Source organism: Mauremys reevesii, linkage group 19, assembly GCF_016161935.1.
Source record: "Mauremys reevesii isolate NIE-2019 linkage group 19, ASM1616193v1, whole genome shotgun sequence".
Classification (NCBI taxonomy): domain Eukaryota; kingdom Metazoa; phylum Chordata; order Testudines; family Geoemydidae; genus Mauremys; species Mauremys reevesii.
The window spans coordinates 8,662,831-8,687,712 of record NC_052641.1 but is presented as its reverse complement, the minus strand read 5'-3'; the positions used below and the strand labels follow the sequence as shown (position 1 = coordinate 8,687,712).

General features: G+C 50.4%; 1 protein-coding gene across 4 annotated transcripts; it reads right to left on the bottom strand.

The window, feature by feature from the left end:
- Positions 1 to 895: 895 nt before the first annotated feature.
- On the bottom strand, positions 896 to 23,248 carry SLC31A2 (solute carrier family 31 member 2). 4 transcript variants are annotated; one of them, XM_039507052.1, is made up of 4 exons: positions 18,644 to 18,731; positions 7,304 to 7,370; positions 5,813 to 6,002; positions 896 to 2,193 (listed from the first exon to the last, which is right to left on the bottom strand). In XM_039507052.1, exons 2-4 carry the CDS (start codon positions 7,368 to 7,370, stop codon positions 2,025 to 2,027), a joined length of 426 nt encoding a protein of 141 aa, XP_039362986.1. In that variant the 5' UTR covers positions 18,644 to 18,731; the 3' UTR covers positions 896 to 2,024. The 4 variants fall into 4 exon arrangements, with proteins under 4 accessions (XP_039362986.1, XP_039362985.1, XP_039362983.1 ...); XM_039507051.1 differs by lacking the exon at positions 18,644 to 18,731 and adding an exon at positions 23,011 to 23,239 and having other exon boundaries at positions 901 to 2,193; XM_039507049.1 differs by lacking the exons at positions 896 to 2,193; positions 18,644 to 18,731 and adding exons at positions 3,065 to 3,678; positions 23,011 to 23,248.
- Between the last annotated feature and the right edge of the window lie 1,634 nt (positions 23,249 to 24,882).

Sequence of the window (24,882 nt, the reverse complement as noted above, 5' to 3'; positions counted from 1 at the left end):
AAAGTGGATTTATAATCCAGTTGCAGTTTCGGGCCCAGCTGCGCTAGGCGCTGCACACGCACACTCTCTCTCTCTGCCCCAGAGTGCATACAATGTAAATACATAAGACAAAGGGTGGGAGAAAGGAGGTGGCAGTGTCCCCACTTTACAGATAGGGAAGTGAGGCACAGAAAGACCAGGGGCATACAAAAAACCCATGGTGGAACCAGGAACTGAATCCACATCTCCTGAGTCTCCGTCCCGTGGCTTAAGTAGACCATCACTCCTTCACTGTTAGTGAAAATGGTGAGCTCTGGGACATTCCACGTGATGGTGGGAGCCTAGGACTTGAGTGTAATGAGGGTAACTGGCCAGGGTGACCTCGCTGGCAGTGCTATCTGGCTGGCTAAGGTCAGTGAATGGCTGCTTAACATGGTGTGCGTTCAGCTGGGGTATCACTTAGCACACTGTACTGGGATTCGACAGACTTAGGTACTAGTCCTGACTCAGCTACCAGCCTGCTGGTCAGCCATCCCTGCTCTGTGCCTCAGTTTGTCTATCTGTAGAATGGGGACAGTGCTACTGACTTCCTTGGTACAGCACTTTAAGCTCTATTGAGAAAAAAGTAGTATCTAAGGGCTAGGTGGTATTGTTTTCTTGTTCATAGAGTCTCCCCCTCAGCATATAGTCCCCGCACTGGAAGGACGAGGCTGGTGAATTAAGGACTCAAGTTTCTAACTGTTAAATCTTCAACAGAATAATTTATTTTTTTGTGCATGTGCAACTCTGGGCTGTGCAGGCCCGAGATGGCTTGTGGCTGATGTGCAGAGAGCTGAGCCGTTGTCAAAAAATCCCTTTCAGCGTTTTCAAAATGAATGACTTTTCTTTTAGAAATTAATTTATACTAAAAATGTTGAAATCTTTGTTTGCTCGACTGCCTCCCTTGCAGCTTTCGGAGCAGTCCCTTGCCACTGGGGAACAGATGGCCATTGGGGAGCCTAATGTTTGATCAGCACCATCTATTTACACATTATCTTTCAGCCTTATGAGAGGCCAGCTGCTTCTCCCAGCCCTGGTACCACAATCAGGTGCACACACACACACACACACACACACAAGTAGTCAAGCAATTAGCTTTATTAAAACTGGCCCTTCTCTTGGCATGAAGTACAGCAGGATCCTGGGAGACACACCAGCCCCTGGTGCATCCTGGTTTCCAAAGCAACCGAGCCATTGCACACGCAAGACGGTTAAACCAAGTGCCTGACTCCCTTATGCTCCAGCCGCAGGAGGGTGGTCAATCCCTGTCCACCCAGAGGGTGCTGAGACAGGGAGCTGCCGTACGGCTTTGCTCTGTTGGCGCGTCCCCTTAGGGTCAGAGACCAGCATGAGCCCATTGAGGGTTAGCTTCCTCCTGCCCACAAGCAGCAGGGCGAGGGGAACAGAGCCGCTAGGGGGGCCAGCCAGGAACATGAACAACCCGTGAGGGAGGGTAAAATAACCCCAATCTATCCCCTGGCGTTCCCACCCCTCCAGCACCCGCTGACGGACGTAGCCTGTAACACGTCCGCCTGCTCTGTCAGTCCCCAGGCGAGGGTGGCAGTGCCCACCGCCCAAGCCCCCTTGCTCCTCCAGTCAGCAGGGAAAGGCTCCTGGGCTTCCTGAAGGAGAACTGAGGGTGGGTTCAAAGTCATTGGAGGTGGCAGCTGTAAGGCTGAGCTGCTCATCAGCCCGGTTCGCACCACGCGGCCCAGTTTAGCGCCTTGCGGGGCCGTGCCCTGCTGGGCCAGGATGGGTCCAAAAGTGAGCTTGCAAATGGATAACTGTATAGAAGTGGAGACCACGCTAGGTTTAAAAGGAAGGAACTCAATCCCCGCAGGGTGGGGGGATGGGGGGAGTCCCCCATTGCCTGGGGATTAACTCCCGCCAGCTCCTGGCCAAGCCTTGCACAAGCATTTTCTCTAGTGGAGCCTCCTTAGTCCTCCTCCCATTGCAGACGTCGCCCTCTTCTGCTCTGCAGCGCCCTGGCGTGCAGCAGGCCACCGCTATCTGGCGGTGAACACCGGGTAAGCCAGGTAGTAACCCAGGGCGGCACCCACGATCACCCCCAGGAAGATCCAAGTGTTGTAGGACATCACCACCAGCATCACCAGGTAACCGATCACCACCTGGGCCACGTGGAGCAGGCTCTGGCTGATGTGGTAAAGAAACCACCTTTCCGGAAAAGAAAAGCAGAGTTAACTATGGTGTGAACAAGCCTTGCTAGTTAACAACATCCCCCCAGACTTCAGAGTGTGTCTGACGTGCTCCAGGAGGGTGGGGTACCGGCCAAAGAGGTGTGAGAGCTCATGGCTAGGAGCCCTGGTAGCGCATTGGGGGTAGAACATTAAGTGAGGTTAATTTATGTTTGCTGAGGGCGCTGTGCTGACTGCAGTTCGTGTAATCTGCCAGCACCCAAGCTACCCAGCTTGTGCCGCTGCAGCATGACCTAGACCCGGCGTGATCACGCAGGGTTCCAGGCAGGCGTGTACGCGCCACACTGACGTGCCTGCTACTGCAGCGTCACGACTCCCTCCCGTACCTGAGCTGGCATGATTCACGCTGGCTCGGGTACGTCTACACAGGCCGTCATCGCTGTGCTGAGCCGCTGAGGCGTTCTGATCGGCTATTAATGAGCTGTATCACGGTAGCCCCACTCCTGGATCGGGACCCCATTGTGCTAGGTGCAGTACAAACACAGACCCAAACAGCTTACGGTGTAAGACAAGAGGCGACAGGTGGATCCAGACAGACGGGGAAGCACAAGGAAACAATGGGACAATCTTCAGCAGCATGGTAGGCAGTGATCTCAGCACGCTGCCGAAGCTGTGTGGGCTACAGCACCAAAATGACACCGCTCTGCAGCCCCTCCCGGCCCGCATCCTCTACACTAGCTTGCGTCCTCCTCTCCTGCTGGTTCGTATATGAAACTTTGCGACACATGGAACAGGACACGCAAGGCAGGGCAGCATGCTCTTCAAAGTGACGCGAGTTCCCCTTGCATTGTTTGTTCCCTGCCTTTCGTGTCCGGTTGGCTTCCTGTTCCTTTGCACAATCAGGGGGCGGCCTTAAGCTCTGAACTAAGCGTTGCCTCTTCTGCATTTTGGTTTCTGCACATATGGGCTAAAACCTGCCTTTGATTTCTTAACCCTTTCCATGCATGGATCACTTAGGCGCACGGAGCTTTTAGCCCCCAGGGTTCTAACTTGGTGGAATTCTCTACCTTGTCACCTACTACGGTTACCACCTCGTCCCAGTGTGAGCCAAAGATGCTCTTTTTAGTTAGTTGCACTTCATGTTTTAAGTCCGGTGCCGTGAAAAGCTCTTTCCAGCTGCAGGAAAATAGTGAAACCAGCCTTAACTGAGCATAGAAAGTGGATGCTTAACGGACGTGGCCTTCTAATGAAGGAGGGTCAGAACACTAGTCAGTACGTGTATTTTTGGGGCGATCTCTTTGTAGGCAACCTCCCATCTTCTTCCTTTGAATGGGTTTTCTGTGTCAAAGGCCCAAGTTCCACTATCCCACCACTGCCAAAGCAGAAAGTGTCCATAACAGATCCCCATTCCCTGCTGCAGTGGAGACGCTGAAGGGGGGAAGCCCTTAGCATTCCCATTATGTCCAGTGATTCGTTCCCAGCCTCAGTGGGGTCAATCCTGCACCTGCGAATGAGACTCCATCTGAGATTAAGCCTTTCATGCTAGTTACCCCTGATCACATGGGAACCGCTGACGAGAGTGCCTGAAAAGACAGGGCGGGCAGCCGTTCAGCATATTTCCTCAGACTGTTTGCTAAAGGAACCCTGCTAGAGAAATGTGGCTGGCCAGAAAATAACAGCGTAATTGGGATGGCTTAGCTCACGATACAGGTAGTGCCTGAGGGAAGATGAGATCGAGTGGGATTAATTGGTTCCATTTTAACGGCTACAGTTGTGATGGTTTACAGGGTACAGAAAGCCTGCAGCACCTGCTACCATTTGAACCAAGAAAAAACAGTACGTCCAGTTAACAAACCTGCAAACAACTTGTATAAAAATCAGAGCTGGTCAGAACTCAGAATTCCTGTCCCATGGCAAATTCCAAACGTTTGGGGGGAAAATTGTTCCGAATTGGAACAAAAATTTTAAATTTCCCCCTGGCCTGGGAATTCCAAAACTTCAATGAGGAAAAATCAAAATGACCATTTGTTCTCGCTTGATCGGCTCGACGTGTTTATATTCCAATTTTATAATTTAAACACGTTGATGCAACCAAGATGAAAAGAAACGGTTTGATAATTTTCCGTTGAATCAGCATTTTCCAGTGGAAAACTGTTCCTCTGGGACAATTCCAAACAGCGCTAATATGTATACAGCCTGTACTCCTCCGGCTGCAGCCCTGCTGGCTGGGGCAGTGCCAGCTCCTCGGGTATCGACAGTTTCCCTGTCACAGAGCCCTTTCCCACCCCCAGCCAGTGTCGCTGCCCGCCGGCAACCCTCTCAGTGGGCCTGGGGGCAGTGGTCCCTCTTGACTTTGAAGATGAGGGAGCAGCTGGGCACCCCTTGAAGCCAATGGGCAGAGCAAGAAAACACCTGTGACATGGGGGGAGCTGAGACCTGAGTTAGGTGCAGGAGGGAGGGGACAGCAGAGAAGGATGGAGGTGGGGGAGAAGGAGCTGAGGCAGTACGGGGCGGACATGGGGGCAGGAGCACTTAGTGGAGGAGGCGCGGTTGGGCCGTAGCCACCTACTGAGAGGGGTTTGGGGATTCTAGGATCCTCATCTCCCCTGACCTGTGTCTCACTGACTGGGAGCAGAGCTCTGGGGAAGGAGGAGGAGCAGTGCCAGCAACTTCACCCCCTTCCTGGCTTAGGGGGCAGGACGTGGGAGACGCCAGAGATGGGGTCGGAGCTGCAAATCCTGCTGGAGCAATCTAGCTGCTCCCTGTCTGAGGGACCAGGCTGTCCCCAGGTGGTGGGGGGAATGGGGAACGCAGTCAGTGGGGTGAGGATTGCCTGTAGAGGGCTCTGAACACCCGCAGAGTGTTGAATTGACAGTGGCTGGAACCTCTCCCTCCTCAGCTTTGTGGCCACCCCTGACCCAGCCTATCTGGCAGGCACCCTCCTCTCCCTGTGTATTGCACTGTTCATCTTCACCTCGCCCCCCCGGCCACAGCCGCCGACTCCCAGCGCTTCCCGCCCGGCCACCGCCAAACAGCTGTTTGGCAGGGTTAGCAGGCTCCGGGGGAGGGGGGGAGAGGAACGGGAACGCGGCGCGCTCAGGGGAGGAGGCGGGGCCAGGGCAGGGATTTGGGGAAGGGGTTGGAGTATTGTCAGGGAGGGGGCGGAGTTGAGGCGGGGACTTTGGGGAAAGGGTGGGAAGATCCAGCACCCACGGGAAGGAGGAGAAGTCGGCGCCTGGGTCCCCTGCGCTCTTCAGATGCGAGCACTTGAGCGTGAGGAAGAAGGTTCCCGGGGAGCTACTGCCGGGTCTCTTACACCTTCCTCTGAAGCAGCTGGCACTGGCCACTGTCAGAGACAGGCCGCTGGTCTGAACAGACCCTGGGTCTAGCGTGGCAATTCCGATGGGCAAGGGTTGCCAATTTTGGTTGGACGTATTCCTGAGGGTTTCATCACATGACATACTCTTTAATTAAAGAGTAATCTTGAATTCCTGGGGACTCCAGGACAAACCTGGAGGGTTGGCAACCCTGTGATGGGACCACACCGCAAATGGTGCTTAAAGCCCTTTGCCAGCGTCCCTTGGGCCTCCTTTGTGCAGCAGGGGATAGCGAACGCCTCCGACGGGGAACTGGGTTACCTTTTTGAGGTGGTGTTTTGCTGACCCACGTTTGAGTTGATAGACCCTGTCTCCGGCTCCCTGAGTGACTCCTGACTGAGGGTGGTGGGGATGGCCAGTATCGTCTGGCGAAGGAGTTTGGTTTTGCTGATCTTGATGGCTTCGTACAACATCGCTAATAGCAGAACCACCAGCACCGAGAGCACCATCCCTGCAAGGCAAACACCATTCAGATTGGCCTGGAACCAGCAAGAGAGTCAGGAAGCACCATATAACCTGCCACGAAGCAGCAAGTGTTTCATGGGACTCTGAACAGTAAGTTTTAGAGGGAGGAGCCGGAAGTCCCTCCTTCTAAGGAAGTTTCCTGACCAAATACAGTAGCTGATCCTCAGCATCTGCCTTTCCCCCACCCTTATTCCGCTCTTCATCCCCACCCCATCAGGCTGCAAAGCTCCGATCCAGTAGCAAAGGGGCAGTGATGCTTGTAGTGACATCTGCCTCTACCCACCCCAACGGGTCTCCCCCATCTCCGCCGCTCTGCTCATCCCAGATGGGGCCAGAACCTCTTCCAAGTGAGGGACATGAGGTACAAAATTCTTCTTGAGCCCTCTGGCAGAACTGCCCACTTTCCATGTCATAATGTCACCCCCCTCCCTGCACCTTAGCATTGCTGGAGTGGCAGCAGGCCGGTGTCTGATTCACTGATCACTCCTCATGAGACTGTGCAAAGGCATCTTCCCCCAAGTCCCACCCCAGTCTGTGACCAAACCAATACTCTTCTCGTGCTATGGGAGATTTAGAGGCTGAGTTTAAACACTCTTAGTCTTCTGCTAGGCCTCTTTGCAGCTGAATCTCAGATGGCATTGTTTTATGCATAAATGTAGTGCTTGTGTGCATGGTATAATGGATAAGGCAGGCATGTGATAAATAACTGCTCTGCATCCTCATTTGTCTCCTCCCTCGCTGTCCCAGTCTTGGCCCACTCTGGAGCAGAGATGGCCAGCTGTTGTAATTTGTGCCTGTCAAATGTGTCAATCCCTACTGAGCGATAGCGTGGAGGATCTTTCAGTGGTTTGTGATGTAGTGACGGTTTGGGGTATTCGGTGAATTCCACACGGAGAAATCAGGGCTATTACAGGGGACAGGAGGGGACCTCTGGAGATCAGGAGTGGGGCTGGGGGCAGGCAGTGGGTTTGTGTAGAATGCTGGAGAACACATTCTCTGTTGGAGTTTTTCTCTGCATGCAAGTTCCTGTTCTCCCGGGCCTTGACTTGGTGTCTGTCACTACAGCGAAAACAGTGAGTAAGCTGAATAGCGGCCCTTATTCCCTCCTCTACTTATCACTTACTCGGCACAGATTATGGCCTCTGCTAGAGTAAACATGAACAAACTACATAGCTGATAACCACCCATACATAATCAGCTGCTCTCTGTGGCTGTCTACAGCACAAATTACTTGGGTCAAATTTCTATCACTCAGGGGTGGGAATAATCCACAGATTCTGTTCTTACCTGCAGGGGTGCGGACATTCCAGAAGTCAAACAAAAGTACCACCTTGTCGGAGAAGTAGAAATACATCTGGAGGAGAAGCAAAGGCAAAAGTTAGGAGCTGGATTGGGGTGGAATGTAGAAACAGCAGCCTCATCTCTTACCAGCCGGTGCCAGATTTCCAGCTGTAGAGAGAGACCCATGATTGTTAATTACAGCCTCTCATAGATGGCTCCCCAGCGCCTTTTATAAATGACAATAAAAACATTTCTGCAAGTGAGGTTAGCATTGATAAAAGTTGCCAGGTTGAGCGGCCAGAGTGTCTCTGCGTAGCGACAGAATGGGAGGAGCACGGCCAATACACAGAGTGAGTAAAGGCAGCGAGTAAAGTTCCGGCACTATTTTGGGAGATCTCACTGAATTAAGTTTAAATAGCTTTGGAGCCCATTGCATTACAAATGCAAAGTGGATGTGTTATTGTGGGATTGGCCATAACTTCTCTAGGGGGCCAGATGTGGCCAATGTAAACCCTGCTGGGAAGCGTTATAAGCTTCAAAGGGCTACTTTACACATTGGGCCAGACAAAGGGGCACTGTCAGGTTGAACGAAGCGGATTTCCTAGGAAATATCTGGAGGGAGGGGAATGCAGATGCCCGACTCCAGACCCAAGCTTTTGAACTGCTGTCGGGTGGATTACCTCCTCCCGGTCTCTGCAGATCAAAGTTAAAGAAGGGACTCACCCGCTAAGTCTACACTATGAGCTAGGGGTGTGCTCGCTCTCATCAAGCAAGCAGGAGTATGAATAACAGTGTAACCACAGTGGGCAGCGTGGGTAGTGGCAGTGGAGGCACAGCTGAGCAGTGCCGAGTACATACCCAACAGTTTCAGGCGGGGTTCGTGTCCTGAGCAAAAGCTGTTATGAATTTTTGACCCCAGAAAACCCGCCTGGTGGAGTCTGAAGGACTCCAGAGCCCACGCTGGAGTTGGAGGGGAAGTGGGGCTCGCTGGTAAGCTTATTAGCAGGCGTGTAAGTTCTTTTATCATTTTAATGTGTTATCTCCGTAATGCTTTCACCTGAAGAATAACTGTGCTTGCTTGCACAGGGCAGTGTGGTAACGTATAGCTGTAGCCAAGTACGCTGTTTATAGCCACTGAGGAGAAAGCAAAGCAGGCCTGCTTAGGCAGTCTGACTTGCTGGGGAACTCACAGCGAACGCAGGGAGCTATGCAGCCTGGTCAGGAGGGTGCGAGATGCAGGTCTCTGACCGAGAGGTGAGGGCTGGGACCTGGGAGCCTAAGAGTGGGTGCCCTTGCTGGACCACAGAGGGGGAACACAGTTGCAGTTTCCCTGGACTGTGACAGAAGGGGCCACTGTTAAGGCTCTGTCTAGATATTAGGTACTTACATGACCCCCATTATCATGGCATCTGAGCACCTCCCAGTCTTTATCCCGGTGAAGTGCCGTTATCCCCATTTTACAGATGGGGAACAGAGACTAAGTGACATGTCCAAGGTCACACAGGAAGTCGGTAGGAGAACAGGGAATTGAGTCTAGGTCTCCCAAGTCCTGACCACTGGGCCATCCTTCCCCTTAAGACAGGAGGTACTGCTCACCTCCACAGCACGTCCAGCCCTTGGCCTGGCAGCGGGGATGCCCACAAGCGTGTAGCTCGTGATGCAGATGCCGCCTGTCCATTATGAATTGGGCTGAGACCAGCCAACTCAAGTCGTAGGCCTCCAAGGTGCGTGTTAAAGAGTGGGACGTGATTTGTTTGACAGCATTTCCATCCAGCTCTGCGCACGTTCTCGCTATCCAGGCTAGCTACTGTGTGCTCCTCATGGTGGTAGCTAGGGTCCAGCACAGGCCAGGAGCTGCTGCGGTGTGTATGTCGCATTTCATCTGTTGGAACGTGCTGTCCCTCATGGCCCAGGTTGTTCTGGATGTTTTTCACCCAGCTGTTGTTTGGTTTTCATATTCTCCCCCTTTCCTCCAGTAACCCAGGGGTGCCTGGGCATGGAATGTTGTGGAGAGGTACACCCAGCTCCTCCTGCATCACTGCCATTGTGCGTCTTGGTCTGGAGCCGGCTTAGGCTCCTAAATCAGCCTGAGCCCTAGTGAGTGCACAGGGCCGGTATCTAGGAGCCAGATGTGCTCCTGTGGAAACAGGGAGGAGCAATCTGAATTGCCCCATCTGCAGCTGCACTGGAAGGGAGGAACTCCCTGCTGCAGGAGGGCAGCAGCCGTACTGCCCATGCCCACTCCCAGGGATGCCACCCAAAGCTGCCCTCCCTTACATTCTGCTGAAGGTCTACAGGATCCTTCCTGGGAGATCTCTTGAATGAGTGTGTCTCATTGATGGCCTGGCCCTGCCCTCGTGACCAGGTCCACGGCTGGGGGGCTTGTAATTGGCTTCTGCGGTCTTATACCCACTTTCAAGGCAGATTTTCTGCAGCCCGGTGGGGGCCGGTGCAAGAGGTTTGATTTGAAATAAATAAAAGGCTGAGTGGCCGGCCTAGGGGCTGAAATCCTCCTCTTCTGCCCCATAAGCAGTTAGGTACAGAATTCCCCACATGCCACCCCCCAGTGCAGCCCAACTCTGAGCTGGAAAGGCCACCTCTGGAGGTGATGGTGGTTCTTGGCTTCTTTCTGAGACACAGAGCACTCACAGCTCCCACTGAAATCAGTGGCTCTCAAACACTTCCAAAAATCAGCCCCAAGGTGCTTGGTATGTTAGAGGTAGTGAGTGTGATGGATGATGTATTCTTGCACTTATATAGCTGTTTGCAAGCATGAATAAAGCCTCAGAGAATTGTTTGGAGGGGAGGGAGCAGGTAGGGGCTGCATTTTATAAGTAAACTGAGGCACAGAGAGGATAAGGAACCTGACTATGGTTACACAGCGAATCAAGAATAGAACCCAGGAGTCCTGGCTCCTACCTAGTTCTTACAACAGGGGTGGGCAAACTTTTTGGCCCGAGGGTCACATCTGGGAATAGAAATTGTATGGTGGGCCATGAATGTGGGGCTGGAGATGAGGAGTTTGGGGTGCAGGAGGGTGCTCCGGGCTGGGACCGAGGGGTTTGGAGAGTGGGAGGGGGATCAGGGCTGGAGCAGGGGGTTGGGGTGTAGGGGAAGGTTCAGGGTGCAGGCTCTGGGCAGCACTTACCTCAAGGGGTTCCCGGAAGCAGCGGCATGTCCCTTCTCCAGCTCCTATGCGGAGGCGCAGCCAGGCAGCTCTACACGCTGCCTGTCCACAGGCACCTTCCTCACAGCTCCCATGAGAGCTGCAGGCGTGGCATGTAGAACGGAGCCCCTGGCTGTCCCTACATGTAGGAGCTGGACTGGGGCCATGCCACTGCATCCGGGACCTGCGTGGAGTGGCCCCCGACCCCGCTGCCCGACTGGAGTGCCAGAGCAGGGCAAGCCCCAGACCCCACTCCCCAGCGGGAGCTTGAGGGCTGGATTAAAATGGCTGGTGGGCTGAATCCAGCCCGTGGGCCATAGTTTGCCCACCCCTTCTTACAAAGATAGTATCGTTATCCCCATTTTAGAGATGGGAAAACTGAGGCACTGAGTAGTGACACGACTTGCCCGCATGATTTGACTTGTTTCTCTCACTTTTAATGCAGCCTCAATCAGCATGTAGAGCGTGATCCTGAACTGAGCCCTTGCTCATGACAACTGCAGCACACTCAGCAAGGGGCCCGTGGTTTAGCCAGACAAAAAGGAGCAACCTTGAGTTTTACCTTGGAGAGGCAGAGCTAATGGCAGGCAGTGAGAAGGGTGCCATGTGTCTCAGGCAGCTGGCCAGCCCTAGCCGATTACAGGCAATCAGCTCAGCTGCTCAGCCACCGAGAGTCAAGGCAGTTTCACGTCCCAGTGGAGCAGGGTGGTGTCAATGCCTGTGTAGTGACCTGCCTTTGGGACTGTGAAGTGCTCTAAGTCAGTGCTTCTCAAAGCTGGCCTGCTGCTTGTTCAGGGACAGCCCCTGGTGGGCCGGGCCGGTTTGTTTACCTGCCGCATCCGCAGGTTCGGCGGATTGCAGCCCCGCTGCTCCAGGCCAATGGGGGCTGCGGGAAGCAGCGCAGGCCAAGGGATGTGCTGGTCGCCCTTCCTGCAGCCCCATTGGCCTGGGATTGCGAACCGCAGCCAGCGGGAGCCGCGATCGGCCCAACCTGCGGACGCGGCAGGTAAACAAACCGGCCCGGCCCGCCAGGGGCTTTCCTGGAACAAGCGGTGGGCCGGCTTTGAGAAGCCCTGCTCTAAGCTGTGTTTCCCTTTGCACTGGGAGTTTAAGAGAGATTCTCCAGTGAGGTGCTTGTCTCTGTGGGAGGGCCATGGTGACTTACCAGTAGGGCTGGGGAAAATCCACTAGACTAGGAGTTATGCCAGATCCCTCCAAAAGCAGGATTAGGCAGGTAATGCCGCATTCACCGTGGGAATGGAGCGGAGCGGGACCAGGAGTTAGGCACCAGGAAGTGTTGGGAAATGGGGGTCTGTTTCTATGTTAATGCATCATTTTGTGAACTTCCTAGTACTAGAACAGGGGCTTTCCCCGATTATGCATTATGGTGTGTGGATTTCAATACCTGTCCCCTCTCGCCCACACGCACAGACTTAGACTATGAGAAAAGGCTTTTTTTCCAATGGAACTGGCTCAATCAAGCTAGTTTAAGTTGATGGAAAAACCCCACTTAGCATCGATGAATGCTTGGCTTGAATTTAGCAGGCTGCAGCAGGACTAAACCCTGCTCAAAAAAAGCACCTTTCTTCCTAATCTAGACAGCTCCTCAGGTGCAGCAGAGTGAGGCGGTGGCCTGACTTCCAACCCAGTATGTGCTGGGAGCTCCTGAGCGAGGACTTTGGAAGGCCCTGAAAGGGGGGACATGCTGCAGGCCATTCAGATGTCGCCTGAGGCCGTTAGCCCTGTAGCCTTGTGGTTAGAGCACAGCCCTGCAAGGCCAAAGACTTGGACTTTTCTCCTAGCTGCCATTTGCCCTCTCTGTGTGACCTTGGGCAAATCACTTCGTCCAAGCCAGAAAGTCACTTCCTCTGAACATGGAGCCCTTTTCTCCAGCCACGCATGAGACTTTCCTCCTAAGAAGGGAAGGCTTCAGACAGCACAGGAACCACTCTGGTAAGATCTCTCTCTTCTGCCTACAGATAAACTCATGGCTGCTGGGTGTTCCTGCATCCTACTCAGACCTGATCGTCTATGGGCAATGCTACCAATTTCTAACCACAGGTTCTCTTTCTGGACCCACCCAGTCTCATCTGATTGCCCGTTTTTACAAAACCGATGCTGCTTCCTGCAGTAAACGGCTTTCATCATGTTGCAAGTGCACCATGATTAAGGTTGATGGGCACGTATCTCACATGGTGCACTGAACCTCCTACGTATATGGCGCCACAATTGCTTGGATTCTTGTTCCTTTGGCTTTGTCTTTGCTGAAGGGAAAAGAAAAAGTTGTTCAATCAGATGCCCCTGAAGACAAGGGTCAGATTTTACTTTGACGTACCCAGTCAGGGTTAACCTCAGACCTCCTCCTCCCCCAGGGTTGACCTCCATTGGTTATGCCGAGGTTATAAAGCACTTAGGCCTGGTCTCCATTAGCATTTTACATTGAGATTCACGTTTTTCGCTCTTTGCAGTGAAGGCCTCGCCTTTGCTTTGTTAATTACAAGCCACACACAACAGCAGCGTTTGTTAATGACATGAGCAGATGATGCATTTTGTACAATAATCTCCATTATGCATCTGAAGGGACCTGCCTAGGCTAGAAATATTGCCTAATAGCTGTAGTATTCATCCAGTAAACAGGATCTAATTATATGCTTAGTCTGTACATTGTGAAGTGCATATTATCACCTGTAATTGGCTCATTCTTTTGAATTTTCATTGGCAGCAGATTTATAATAATAGTGTTTAAATGAGACTATATTAGGACTTGGCATCCTTAACCCATCAATCCCAAACACTTCACTATGCTGGTAGCGTTATTTTCCCCTTTCAGATGGGAAAATGTGAGCGCAGAAATATTCAGAGACTTGCCCAGGGCGTCTCAGCCAGGATTTGAACCCAGATCCCTGGACTTTTAGTCCTGTGCTCCGTCCAGTAATTACATTTACCACCTTCAAATGCACGAATCCTGCTGGTGGTTACTGGGCCATCTGTTTTTGTCTGAAGGGCTATGGCTGTAATCCTAAACTGGAGATTAGATGCCATTTTGTCTTCTGGTTGGCCGCCTTCTTTCCATGTGTTGCAAGACGAGAAACTGGCTATCCCTAACTCAGGAGGAAATGCTACACGCTGTAAGGACAGAGCTCTGCTCCCTGGGCCAAGTCTCCCTGGCATATTTTCTATGCAAGGATGCTGGGGGGTGGTTTCCCCCCAGCCCACGTTAGAGGGATGCCATAACCCTGAAAACCTACTGAAAACCCCTATGGGATGTTCCAGCTATCCCCAAATGCCAAGGTTTAGGAACACCCCTGCCAAGACCTCCCCTCCCCCCGATACTCCTGAAACTGGGGCTTCTCTGGGTGTGGTACAGAGCTGGATATGCCTCCTGGGCTGTCCCCCTGCATTGGATGTATTTCTCAGGAGCACTTAGGCTACTTTATGGTTCCTTCATGGTGTCTGTGGTGTTGTGAAGAAGCCATGGGGCACCCAAGAACTGGGTTTCCCTTGTGTCCTGTCACTGTCTGAGTCAGCGACAGGAAGACGGTTCCTTTGCTGAAACCGGCTACTCCTCAGCACCGCTGCTACTCCCACAGAGAGTCAGAAGGGGAGGATGAGCTTGGGGTGAAGGGGCAGGATCAGGAGCCATCCTACATCTCTGACTTCCTGTGTGACCGTGCGCAAGCTAGGGACCCTCTCTGTGAAATGGGGAGGGGCCTTCACTAGTGGGCCCATAATGAGCGTCCAGCAACTGGAGATGATCTGGTATTAAAGTACTTAGTGCCACAACATGGAATCCTTGGAGTGTCACTAAAGAGCTGTTGTTACGTGTTGTTTATTTGTATTGCAGGAGCACGTGAGCCCCAGTCATGGCCCGGGACCCTGTTGTGCAAGGTGCTGTATGTGGGTTCCAAAAATACCATATGTCTGCCCAGGAGCTGGAAAAACCTGCCGGCAGAGTGCAGCATAAGGGAATGTCTACACTTAAATCACTAGAGCTCTGCCACTGCAGTGCCTGGTATAGACACTACCCAGGTGACAGGAGGGTTTCTCATGTCCACCTTCCTGAGTGGTGGTAGGGAGGTGAATGGCAGAATTCTTCCACTGACCTCGTGCTGTCTACACCGGGGATTAGGTCAGTATAACTACATCTGGCCGGGGTTTGGATTTTCCGCGCCCCTGGGAGACGCAGGCCTAAGATACAAAGATGGGCTACAGATTCTTGCGAAGAGGCAATGCACGCTGCAGTTCTCCCTCCCCAGTCCATTCACACACCGGAGTTTTATGTCAGAAGATATGTCTACACAGAGCCGAGAGGTGTAATTCCCAGCCCGGGTCACCAGAGACATGCTCGCTCTCTAGCAGTGGGGCCGTGGTGACATGGGTGACAGCTCAGGCTAGCCACCTGAGGACAATCCCGCCTGACCCTCTGGGGACTGACTCGTTCAGCTAGCCTGAGCCACCCCACCGTCCATGCTGTCATAGCCACACCACTATTTTTAGGACTAACTCAAGCACAACCAGTGCATGTCTGTGTATCCACACTGGGAATTACACATCCCCAGACAGAGAGCGCTCCATTTCACACAGGGCGAAGTGATCCTGAACGGCCGGCCGGGAGCCAGATGCCAGCAGATGATCTGCACACTACAGCAGAACTTCAGAATTACGAACACCTCGGGCATGGAGTTTGTTCGTAACTCGGAACAAAACTCTATGGTTGTTCTTTCAAAAGTTTACAACTGAACACTGACTTAATGCAGCTTTGAACCTTTATTATGCAGAAGAAAAATGCTGCTTTTAACTATGTTAATTTAAACCAAACAAGCACAGAAACAGTTTCCTTAACTTGTCGAATCTTTTTTTAAACTTTCCCTGTTTTTTTTTTTTTTTAGTAGTTTACGTTCAACACAGCACTGTACAAATTTGTGTTTATTTGGTTTTTTGGGGTCTCCGCTGCTGCCGGATTGGGCACTTCTGGTCCTAAACGAGGTGTGTGGTTGACGGGTCAGTTCGTAACTCTGGTGCTCCTAACGGTGAGGTTCTACTGTACGTCCCTACACAACCCCACAACGAGCTTTGCTGGATCCTTTCACAGCCAATCCAAGGCCTGCGCTACAGTTAAAACTGTCACTTGCTGTAGCTATGCAGATCTAACCCCCAGTTTAGACGCAGCTAGTTTGACAGAAGAATGCTGTCACAGTTCAGGGTAACCACCTGTATTCCCCCTCCATGGTCCTCCAAGATCACCCACTCCTCAGCCATCACCTCTCTTGGGCTGTAATACCTTGGTCTAATTTCAGTTGTTGGGATTAGTGTGTGGCTGTGATATACAGGTCAGACTGGATGAGCTGGTGGTCCCTTCTGGCCTTGAACTCTGTGACTCTCTCCCTTCTTACTAGGGTTTTTCCAGGCAGCATAGTTCCCTGCGTGCATTGTGTTATTCCCCAGCAAGCGAGACTTCCTACACAGGCCTGTTCTGCTTTCTCCTCAGAGGCTATAAACAATGTAACTTCCCACAGTTATAAGTTACCGCACAACCCCTTTCTAAGCAAGCATGTTTACTGTCAAGGTGAAAGCATTACAGAGAAAAAAAATAAAAGAACCCTCATGCATGGCAATAATCTTACCAGAGATCATCCCCCACTCCCAGCTCCAACAAGGGCCCTGGCAGGTAAAGAGTTCTTCAGAAAAGACCCTTGCTGGGGGTTGTAGTTACAAGTTCATAACAGCTGTTAGCTCAGGACAAGCAACCCCATGAATCTGTGAGGACCTCCCATATGCAGCTCAAGGCTTTGACCTTCAGATTCTGGGAATAGATAATCAACAGACAATGGGTTTCTGCTTAGGGCGTAGCTTCAAACAGTTGGGGCTGGAGGTAGGAATTTGCATTCACCTCTTCCCAAGGAAACCCACTCATTTTCATTTGTCCCAAAGGTTCCTCGGGGTTGGGCACATTGTTTAAAATAAGCAAAGAATCCTGTGGCACCTTATAGACTAACAGACGTTTTGCAGCATGAGCTTTCGTGGGTGAATACCCACTTCGTCAGATGCAAGTAGTGGAAATTTCCAGGGGCAGGTATATATATGCAAGCAAGAAGCAAGCTAGAGATAACGAGGTTAGATCAATCAGGGAGGATGAGGCCCTCTTCTAGCAGTTGAGGTGTGAAAACCAAGGGAGGAGAAACTGGTTCTGTAATTGGCAAGCCATTCACAGTCTTTGTTTAATCCTGAGCTGATGGTGTCAAATTTGCAGATGAACTGAAGCTCAGCAGTTTCTCTTTGAAGTCTGGTCCTGAAGTTTTTTTGCTGTAGGATGGCCACCTACTTAATTTAAAATAAGTTATTGGATGCTCATAAGACTTGCCAGGATTTACACTGGCCACATGCTACCCCTCCCGGCCTGAGAAGTTACATGCAAGTCCACAATGGTACATATACCGTGCACTGGTAACGCAAGGAACTCCAAAGAGACTTACATTTAATTCAATAAGGCTTTTCAAGGATACTGCAGAAAATTGCCATATCTGTCATAAATGCTTCTGTTGACCTAGCTACCATCATTCAGGGAGATATTACAGCGATGGCAAAGCCCCTTCTGTAGTAGGAGTCTGCTTCTGCACTACGGGGTTATGGCACCGTAGCTATTCCTCTATAGCACCCCTCGTGTAGACATGGCTCAGGTGTCACCATGCGGAAAGCTAAATCAGTGGGTCTCAAACTTTTTTACTGGCGACCCCTTTCATGTCACAAGCCTCTGAGTGTGACCCCACTCTTAAAAATTAAAAACACTTTTAAAAATATTTAACACCATTATAAATGCTGGAGGCAAGCGGGATTTGGGGTGGAGGTTGACAGCTCACAACCCCCCATGTAATGACCTCGTGACCCCTGAGGGGTCCTGACCCCCAGTTTGAGAACCCCTGAGCTAAATGATGCAAGACTCTTCCAAGAGAGGAAGTTAACCCTTTACGTGCATCAGTGCAGGCAGATAACGGTGACACTAACACAGCCCAAGTGCTCCGACTACCACAAGGAGCATTGACCAGGCAGGGCCCCAAAGTGAGCACTGCAGACATATAAAACCCACGGTCCTTGGCTCCATGATCTTACTGTGTAAAATCAGACATGACCCAACAAGCAGTCATTGGGGGTGGATCCAGCACATAGACCGGGTATTTGACACCCGGCATTATGTAAAGGAAGTTGCTTCATTAGTTGGATTGTGGAAGCCATAACTACGGGGTTAGACAAGGGCTTCTCTACACACACAGATTTCACCCCAGGTAGCTTAAGTCAGTTAACGGTTTTAGACCGGTGCAAACCCCTGCATGGGCACACTTGTGTCTGTTTAAAACTTGATGCATTGCAGTAGCTTGAACCTAGGAATTTACATGTGCAAGCTAAACCATTATAAGCCAGGTTTAGATCTTTTTAAGAGTCTCCATGCACACGTTTGCACGTAGTTAAACCAGTGCAACTCTGGCGTGTCTTCACGGCAGTGTTAACGTGAGGTATCTACACGCAAGTTACTCCTCTCAGGTTGGCTGAGCTCAAATGAGCGGCCACGTCGCAAAACAATACTTGGCTGCTGCATCTACACTAGTACTCTACTTCCTCGTGTTCTTTGTGCTAGCAGTCAGCTGAGCCCAGCTTTCCAGGCGATCTGTAGCAGAACTGGCCTGTCCTTTCTGGGCCTGTGGTGGGGAAGCGTTGGAGGATTGTCCAGAGGCAGTTGAGTGGAGACCGCACTACAGAGTGGTCATGTTAGCAGCTGATAGGCTGGCTAAGGTTCAAGTCAGCACAACTTGTCAGGGGGTATAGGCTAATTTGAATTAAAAGTTTGTGTGTGTGGACAGGAAAGACTCCAATTAGGGGCAACATTTGAACAGTAAATCAGATTAAATTTGTAATGAAGACAAACCTGTAGTGCGTAGACCGGGCCTTTGGTAAAGTTGCACCTGTGTCGCTAAATCAACTTATTTACACCAGTCTAATGCAGACACACTTCAATCGGTTTAAACCTCACTAATTTAAGCTAAACTGTTTTAAGCAAGATCTAACCCAGTGGAAACGGTTTAAAAAGAAGTCATCTCAGTTCCACAGGTCACGTTTTCTACTCTAGACCAGACCGAGGGGCTGCACCCAAGATTCCAAAGCTGCACTGTGCCAACAGGTTGACTCACCTCTGAACGTTCCAGACAGCAGGGTTAGGGTGCCTGACGTTCCCAGCCCTCACACCCACACAAGGGTGTTCCACTCGCTGCTATGGACGTCAGTTCTGTTTACAAGCCATCTCCTTAGTTGTAACCAAAACCCTGAGCCAAATCACATGGCAAAAAAGGAACTAGAGAGACAGATTTTCCTGTGTTGCAATTCTCTTAGGGAAAATACACATGTGATATTGGAGGGGGGTTTAAGCTTTTAAATAATAATACTTTGCAGTTACATGGCACCTGTCACCTGAGGATCCTAACGAACTTAAAAATGATTAATTAAGATATTAATATTGCTATTTTAAAACAAAACGTCCATGTGGCTGTCAGGTTGTTACGCAGGATTTGGAGCAAATTGTGTTTAGCTCATTGGTCCTATTTCAAAACAGTGAGGGAGCGTGCCCCCGTGGATAGGGCACTTGACTGGGAGTCAGGAGACCTGGGTCCTAACCTTGGTTTAAACACTGATCACCAGAGTGATCTTGGGTAAATCATGTCATTGTTCTGTGCCTCGGTTTCCCCATCTGTAAAATGGGACTGGCTATACTGTCCTTTTTTGTTGTTTTTTTGAAGCACTGTGAGATGTATGGATGAAAAAATGCTATAGAAGAGCAAGTACAATTGTTAAAACTTATTGTAACATAACGTAATGGGAGGAGAGGTATTGGGCTAGATCGATAACCTGCTATCCCAGATTTCAGCTACATGGAGGTAATCCTAAAGCCCCAAAGCCTCACTAGTTACAGGGGGTGAGTCACTGAGCAATGCTAGCCCAGCTCCTCAAAGATATTTAGGTGCCTAACTCCCATTAGACTATGGTAGGTAAGCATCTCATTTCACAAGAGAGAAGCCTGAGACCAGAACTCTGGATCCAAATACCTACTGACGTTTGGGGAAGTTCAGTCTTGATTTTGGATCTGAATTTAGGAGGCTTGCTTTCATTTCTGCTTTTTAAATAGCTGTATCTGATCTCAAATGTGTATTAGCTCGACTCTTAGGTGAGTCTATGAATTAAATTATCTGACAGTCGAATCACTCCTTAAGAAGCTAATACATTTGATGAGCCAATTAATCAAAGTTAAATTTTAATTCACTGAATTTTTTTTAGTGATAATGTTGAATTGTAGCATTCAGAACAGCCCTCCAAACAGCAGCCATTAAATATACCAGTGAAATATCCACTGTGTGTATGTATGATGACTGCTTATCTAATTTGCATGCATGTACTAGAAGCTTGACTCCTTTTTGTTACCCTGCACCTGTGGGTTAAACAAATAGCTGGTGACTACACAACGGATTTGAGAGATTGCGGTTTGGAGTATTACTGTGTTTGCTGTTGCACCCTATGGAGTAACTCAGCCCAGGCTTGGTCTGCACTTAGATCTATCTAGCTCTGTCACTCAGGGCTGTGAAAAACAACCTATCCCCCAGTGTAGATGCAGCTGGAGCAACAGAAGAATTCTTTCCTTGACGTAGCTACCCCTGGTCAGGAGGTGGATTAACTACATCCATGGGGAAAAAAACCTTTTCCCTCATTGTAGGAAGCATCTATGCTACGCTGGAGTAAATAGGATGAAATTCAATAAGGACAAATGCAGAGGACTCCACTTAGGAAGGAACAATCAGTTGCACCCATGCAAAATGGGCAATGACTGCCTAGGAAGGAGTCCTGCGGAAAGGGATCTGAGGGTCATAGTGGATCACGTGCTAAATATGAGTCAACAGTGTAACACTGCTGCAAAAAATGCAGACATCATTCTGGGATGTATTAGCAGGACCGCTGTAAGCAAGACACGAGAAGTGATTCTTCCACTCTACTCCGCACTGATTAGGCTTCAACTGGAGCATTGTGTCCAGTTCTGGGTGCCACATTTCAGGAAAGATGTGGACAAATTGGAGAAAGTCCAGAGAAGAGCAACAAAAATGATTAAAGGTCTAGAAAACATGAGCTATGAGGGAAGATTGAAAAAAATTGGGTTTGTTTAGTCTGGAAAAGAGAAGACAGAGAGGGGACATGATAACAGTTTTCAAGTTCATAAAAGACTGTTACAAGGAAGAGGGAGAAAAATTGTTCTTTTTAACCTCTGAGGCTAGGACAAGAAGCAACGGGCTTAAATTGCAGCAAGGGAGGTTTTGGTTGGACATTAGGTAAAACTTCCTAACTGTCAGGGTGGTTAAGCACTGGAATAAATTGCCTAGGGAGGTTGTGGAATCTCCATCATTGGGGATTTTTAAGAGCAGGTTGGAGAAATACCTGTCAGGGATGGTCTAGATAATACTTAGTCCTGCCGTGAGTGCAGGGGACCTGAGATCCCTTCCAGTCCCAGGATTCTATAGTGACACAGCTGCAGCTGTACTGCTGTAGCACTTGTAGTGTAGACGTCACCCCAGACACTAGGTACATGAGGCCTGATCCAAACCCCACTGGTGTTACTGAGAGTCTTTACATTGACTTCAATGGACTCTGGATCAGGGCAGGAGTCAGGCTGTCATTACAGTGCTCACCAACGTGTAGTAATAATTGAGAAGAAGACATTCTATAAACTAGAGTGACTCAGAAAGGCAGCATTTTCCTATGGGAAGCAGCAGAAACCTCATCATAAGACTCATTCCTAAATAGATTAGCCACTCGGTAGACTGCAGGGAACAATCCTGAACGGGTAAGATGACCTTAGCTTTGGTCCTTATCTCCAACTTCAGTGATTCTGTCACTGTTTCCTTACCCCGAAAGGAGATGATTTGCTAAAATGCTGTCTGGTGTACACCAGCGGTGCTTTACTGGTATAGGACAACCAGGATACTGTCTTGGACACAGATGTACTAGCAAAGCTGGGCTTTGTATCAGTACAGTAAAATTTTCTACCTATAAGGATAGTTAAGCACTGGCACAGACTTCCAAGGAAGGTTGGAGGTCACTGGAGATTTTTGAGAACAGGTTAGACAAATCGCTGTCAGGAATGGTCTAGGTAGACCTGGTCCCACCTGGGTTCAGCAGGCTGGACTAGATGATCTCTTGAGGTCCCTTCCAGCCCTACAGTTCTACGATTCTGTTACACTAAAACTACCCTGTGTGAGCAAAACCATCTACACCAGTAAGGGCACAGCTGTCAGTATAGTTGGGGGGGTATCCGGCTTACCTACGTTGGTTAGGGATCACACGTCTTTGCACCCCTGACTGGCATAGCTGCGTTGGCAGAACTCTCTAGGGCAGACCTGCCCTAAGCCAACCTATGAAAAAAAGCAGCTGTGGTGGGGCAGGGAGGAGGAGGAGGAGAGAGAAATCCACAAATGGTTAATGGAAAAAGTTTTTACTGGAAAAATTACGTTGAGGAAATCAACGTGATCTTTGGGAAAATGGCCAAATAGTAACTTATCTCGAACTAAAAAAAGTTGACCCTCCCCCTTTATCTAGGCCACTGGTTCGCAAACGGTGGCTGCTTCATGTCTTTATGTCAAGGGTTACTTTGGGGGTACAATCAACCCTGGGTAAATCTGCCGAGCACCCCTACCTGAAAGGGCAGCAGAAGCACAGTGGCGGACAGAAGCAAACTGATGTGGAGAGGATAGAGCAGTGGGGAGTTGCAAGCACCAGTGCTAAGGGCTGCATGCTCATAAAGTCATAGACTCAAGCAGAGATAATAAACCGCACTGATACAAAATGGGGCTGCTGGGGGGGGGGGTAGAAGTTACCAAGTACCCCACCCTTTGCATCAAACCTGTCTCTGTAGCACTCTCCTAATGTAATTACTTCTTGTAACCAAGCGCTAGAGCGGCTGCAGAGGAAGGGGTAGGATTGAGAAAATGATTTTGACCTTAAAGTAGCCCTCCTCCCCACAATGAAAATATGTTCAATTGGGCTGAGATGTGCCATTTCTCCAATCAGAAAGCTTAGCCACCAGGTGGGGGCGGAGGGGAACCATTCCTTCCAGTACTGAAGCAGTTACACTGCCTCGTGCTGTCCCTAATTAAGTTACTGTGTCAACATCATGCTTCCCTGCCCCCGAATAAATGGGCAGAGTGCAGCAGAGCAAAACATAAACCTTTCCACTGGCAATCACTTAAAATCAGATTGTTAATTAAATACCACCAATTAGGGTGACCAGATGTCCCGGTTTTATAGGGACAGTCCCGATTCTGGGGGCTTTTTCTTATATAGGCACCTATTATCCCCCACCCCGTCCCGATTTTTTACACTGACTATCTGGTCACCCTACCACCAATGTATCGTTTGTAGCTGAAGGAAAGCACGGCTTGTATGTATCATCTGACTCCAACCTGTAGTTTACAGTCCCGGCAGATTTCTAACCCCATCAGCCAGCAAATCTGAAATTCCTTACTTGCATCATTTTGGCTGCTTTCTTTCTCCTTTGCAGTGCAACACAACCGGAAAGGAAGGGAGTTTGTAAAGTGATCCCGAAGTATGATAGCTGCGCCTCTGAAACTCAATACTTCGCGGTGCAGTGTATGTTTCAATATAGGTCACTTGCAAGCTAGATAAAATCACAGGGCTGGCGCAGAATTGTGGGAGTTGTAGTGCATCATACGGGGAAAGGACTCATGGGAGATTTTTGTATGGGGAGGAGAAACCCTTTTCTCAGCCCTTTCTGCGTTATAGCAGCAGTGTAAAATTATTTTAATTACAGATCTAATTAATGTGAACAGACTTTGTTCGAATCCCCCTCGGAGCTATTGCAACTTACTGATGACACCTTTTTCTTTTTGAAGAGGGAAACTAATACCTAGCGGTTATACTGTTCATCTATTGAGTGCACAGCACTTTACAAAGGAGCCCACGATCCCTATCCCCATTTTACAGATGGCAAAACTGACAAGTCAGAGGAGGGCAGGGTAACCCGCTTGCCGCTAGCATGTGGGACTGTGGGATTTTAGGAGATGTCGTTCTCTCTTTGGGACCCCCACCCCAAAGCCTTTTGCCTGATCTCCTGTGGCTGAATCTTGCATTGCAAAGAGCAGGAGCAGTTTCCAACGGAGGACGAGCACTGTTGTTTAGAGACCCCCCTTCCTAGACCTTGAAGTGATGCAATCAAAGTGTACAGAGGCGACACAGGAAATGTAGGTGCTGACTTGTAATAACATGCCAGAGGTGGTCAAAATTACTGACCCACCCAGCTGCATATGACAATCTTCAGAAGTTTAAGAGCAGGGCTCACATGTCGGGACTTGGGCCTTGAGCTCCTCAGGGCGTGCTGGCTGGGGTGGGGAGTTCAGCCCTGTGGGGAGGGGTTTGGTGGGCTTTAGCCAGGGCCGCCTGGGGGTGGGGCAAGTGGGACAATTTGCCCCAGGCCCCCATGAGAATATACTATTGCAACTTTTTTTTAATGGAAGAGGCCCCCAAAATTGCTTTGCCCCAAGCCCCCTGAATCCTCTGGGTGGCCCTGGCTTTAACCCCACAGGGCATCCCTGCAAGCCCTGAGTCCTGGCAGGTGCCTCCCAAGAGGCTGAAGCTATGGGCCCCTATCCCTGCTGGGCAGAAGCCCCTAGCCCGCCTCCAGTCTAGTAGGTGGTGAAGTGTGGGTGGGGGCGCCCCATGCAGCTCGCGAGCATGTGTGGACACCCCTATAATCTGCATACAGCCACAGCCAGCCTAGTAGCATGCAATCTGCATGCAGCCAGTCCAGTAGCATGCAATCTGCATGCAGCCAGTCCAGTAACATGCACTCTGCATACAGCCAGTCCAGTAACATGCACTCTGCATACAGTCAGTCTAGTAGCATGCAATCTGCATGCAGCCAGTCCAGTAACATGCAATCTGCATGCAGCCAGTCTAGTAACATGCAATGTGCATGCAGCCAGTCCAGTAACATGCAATCTGCATGCAGCCAGTCTAGTAACATGCAATCTGCATACAGTCAGTCTAGTAACATGCAATCTGCATGCAGCCAGTCCAGTAACATGCAATCTGCATACAGTCAGTCTAGTAGCATGCAATCTGCATGCAGCCAGTCCAGTAACATGCAATCTGCATACAGTCAGTCTAGTAACATGCAATCTGCATGCAGCCAGCCTAGTAGCATGCAATCTGCATGCAGCCAGTCCAGTAACATGCAACCTGCACGCAGCCCGGGCTTGCGGCTTGCAATGCACCCTGGGAGCTCCCGGGTCCCTGCGGGGCGCCGGCCGGGGCCGCTGGCGCAGGACCAGCAGCTCCGCTCCGGGCTGGCAGGACCCCAGCGGGGCGAGGCCTCGGC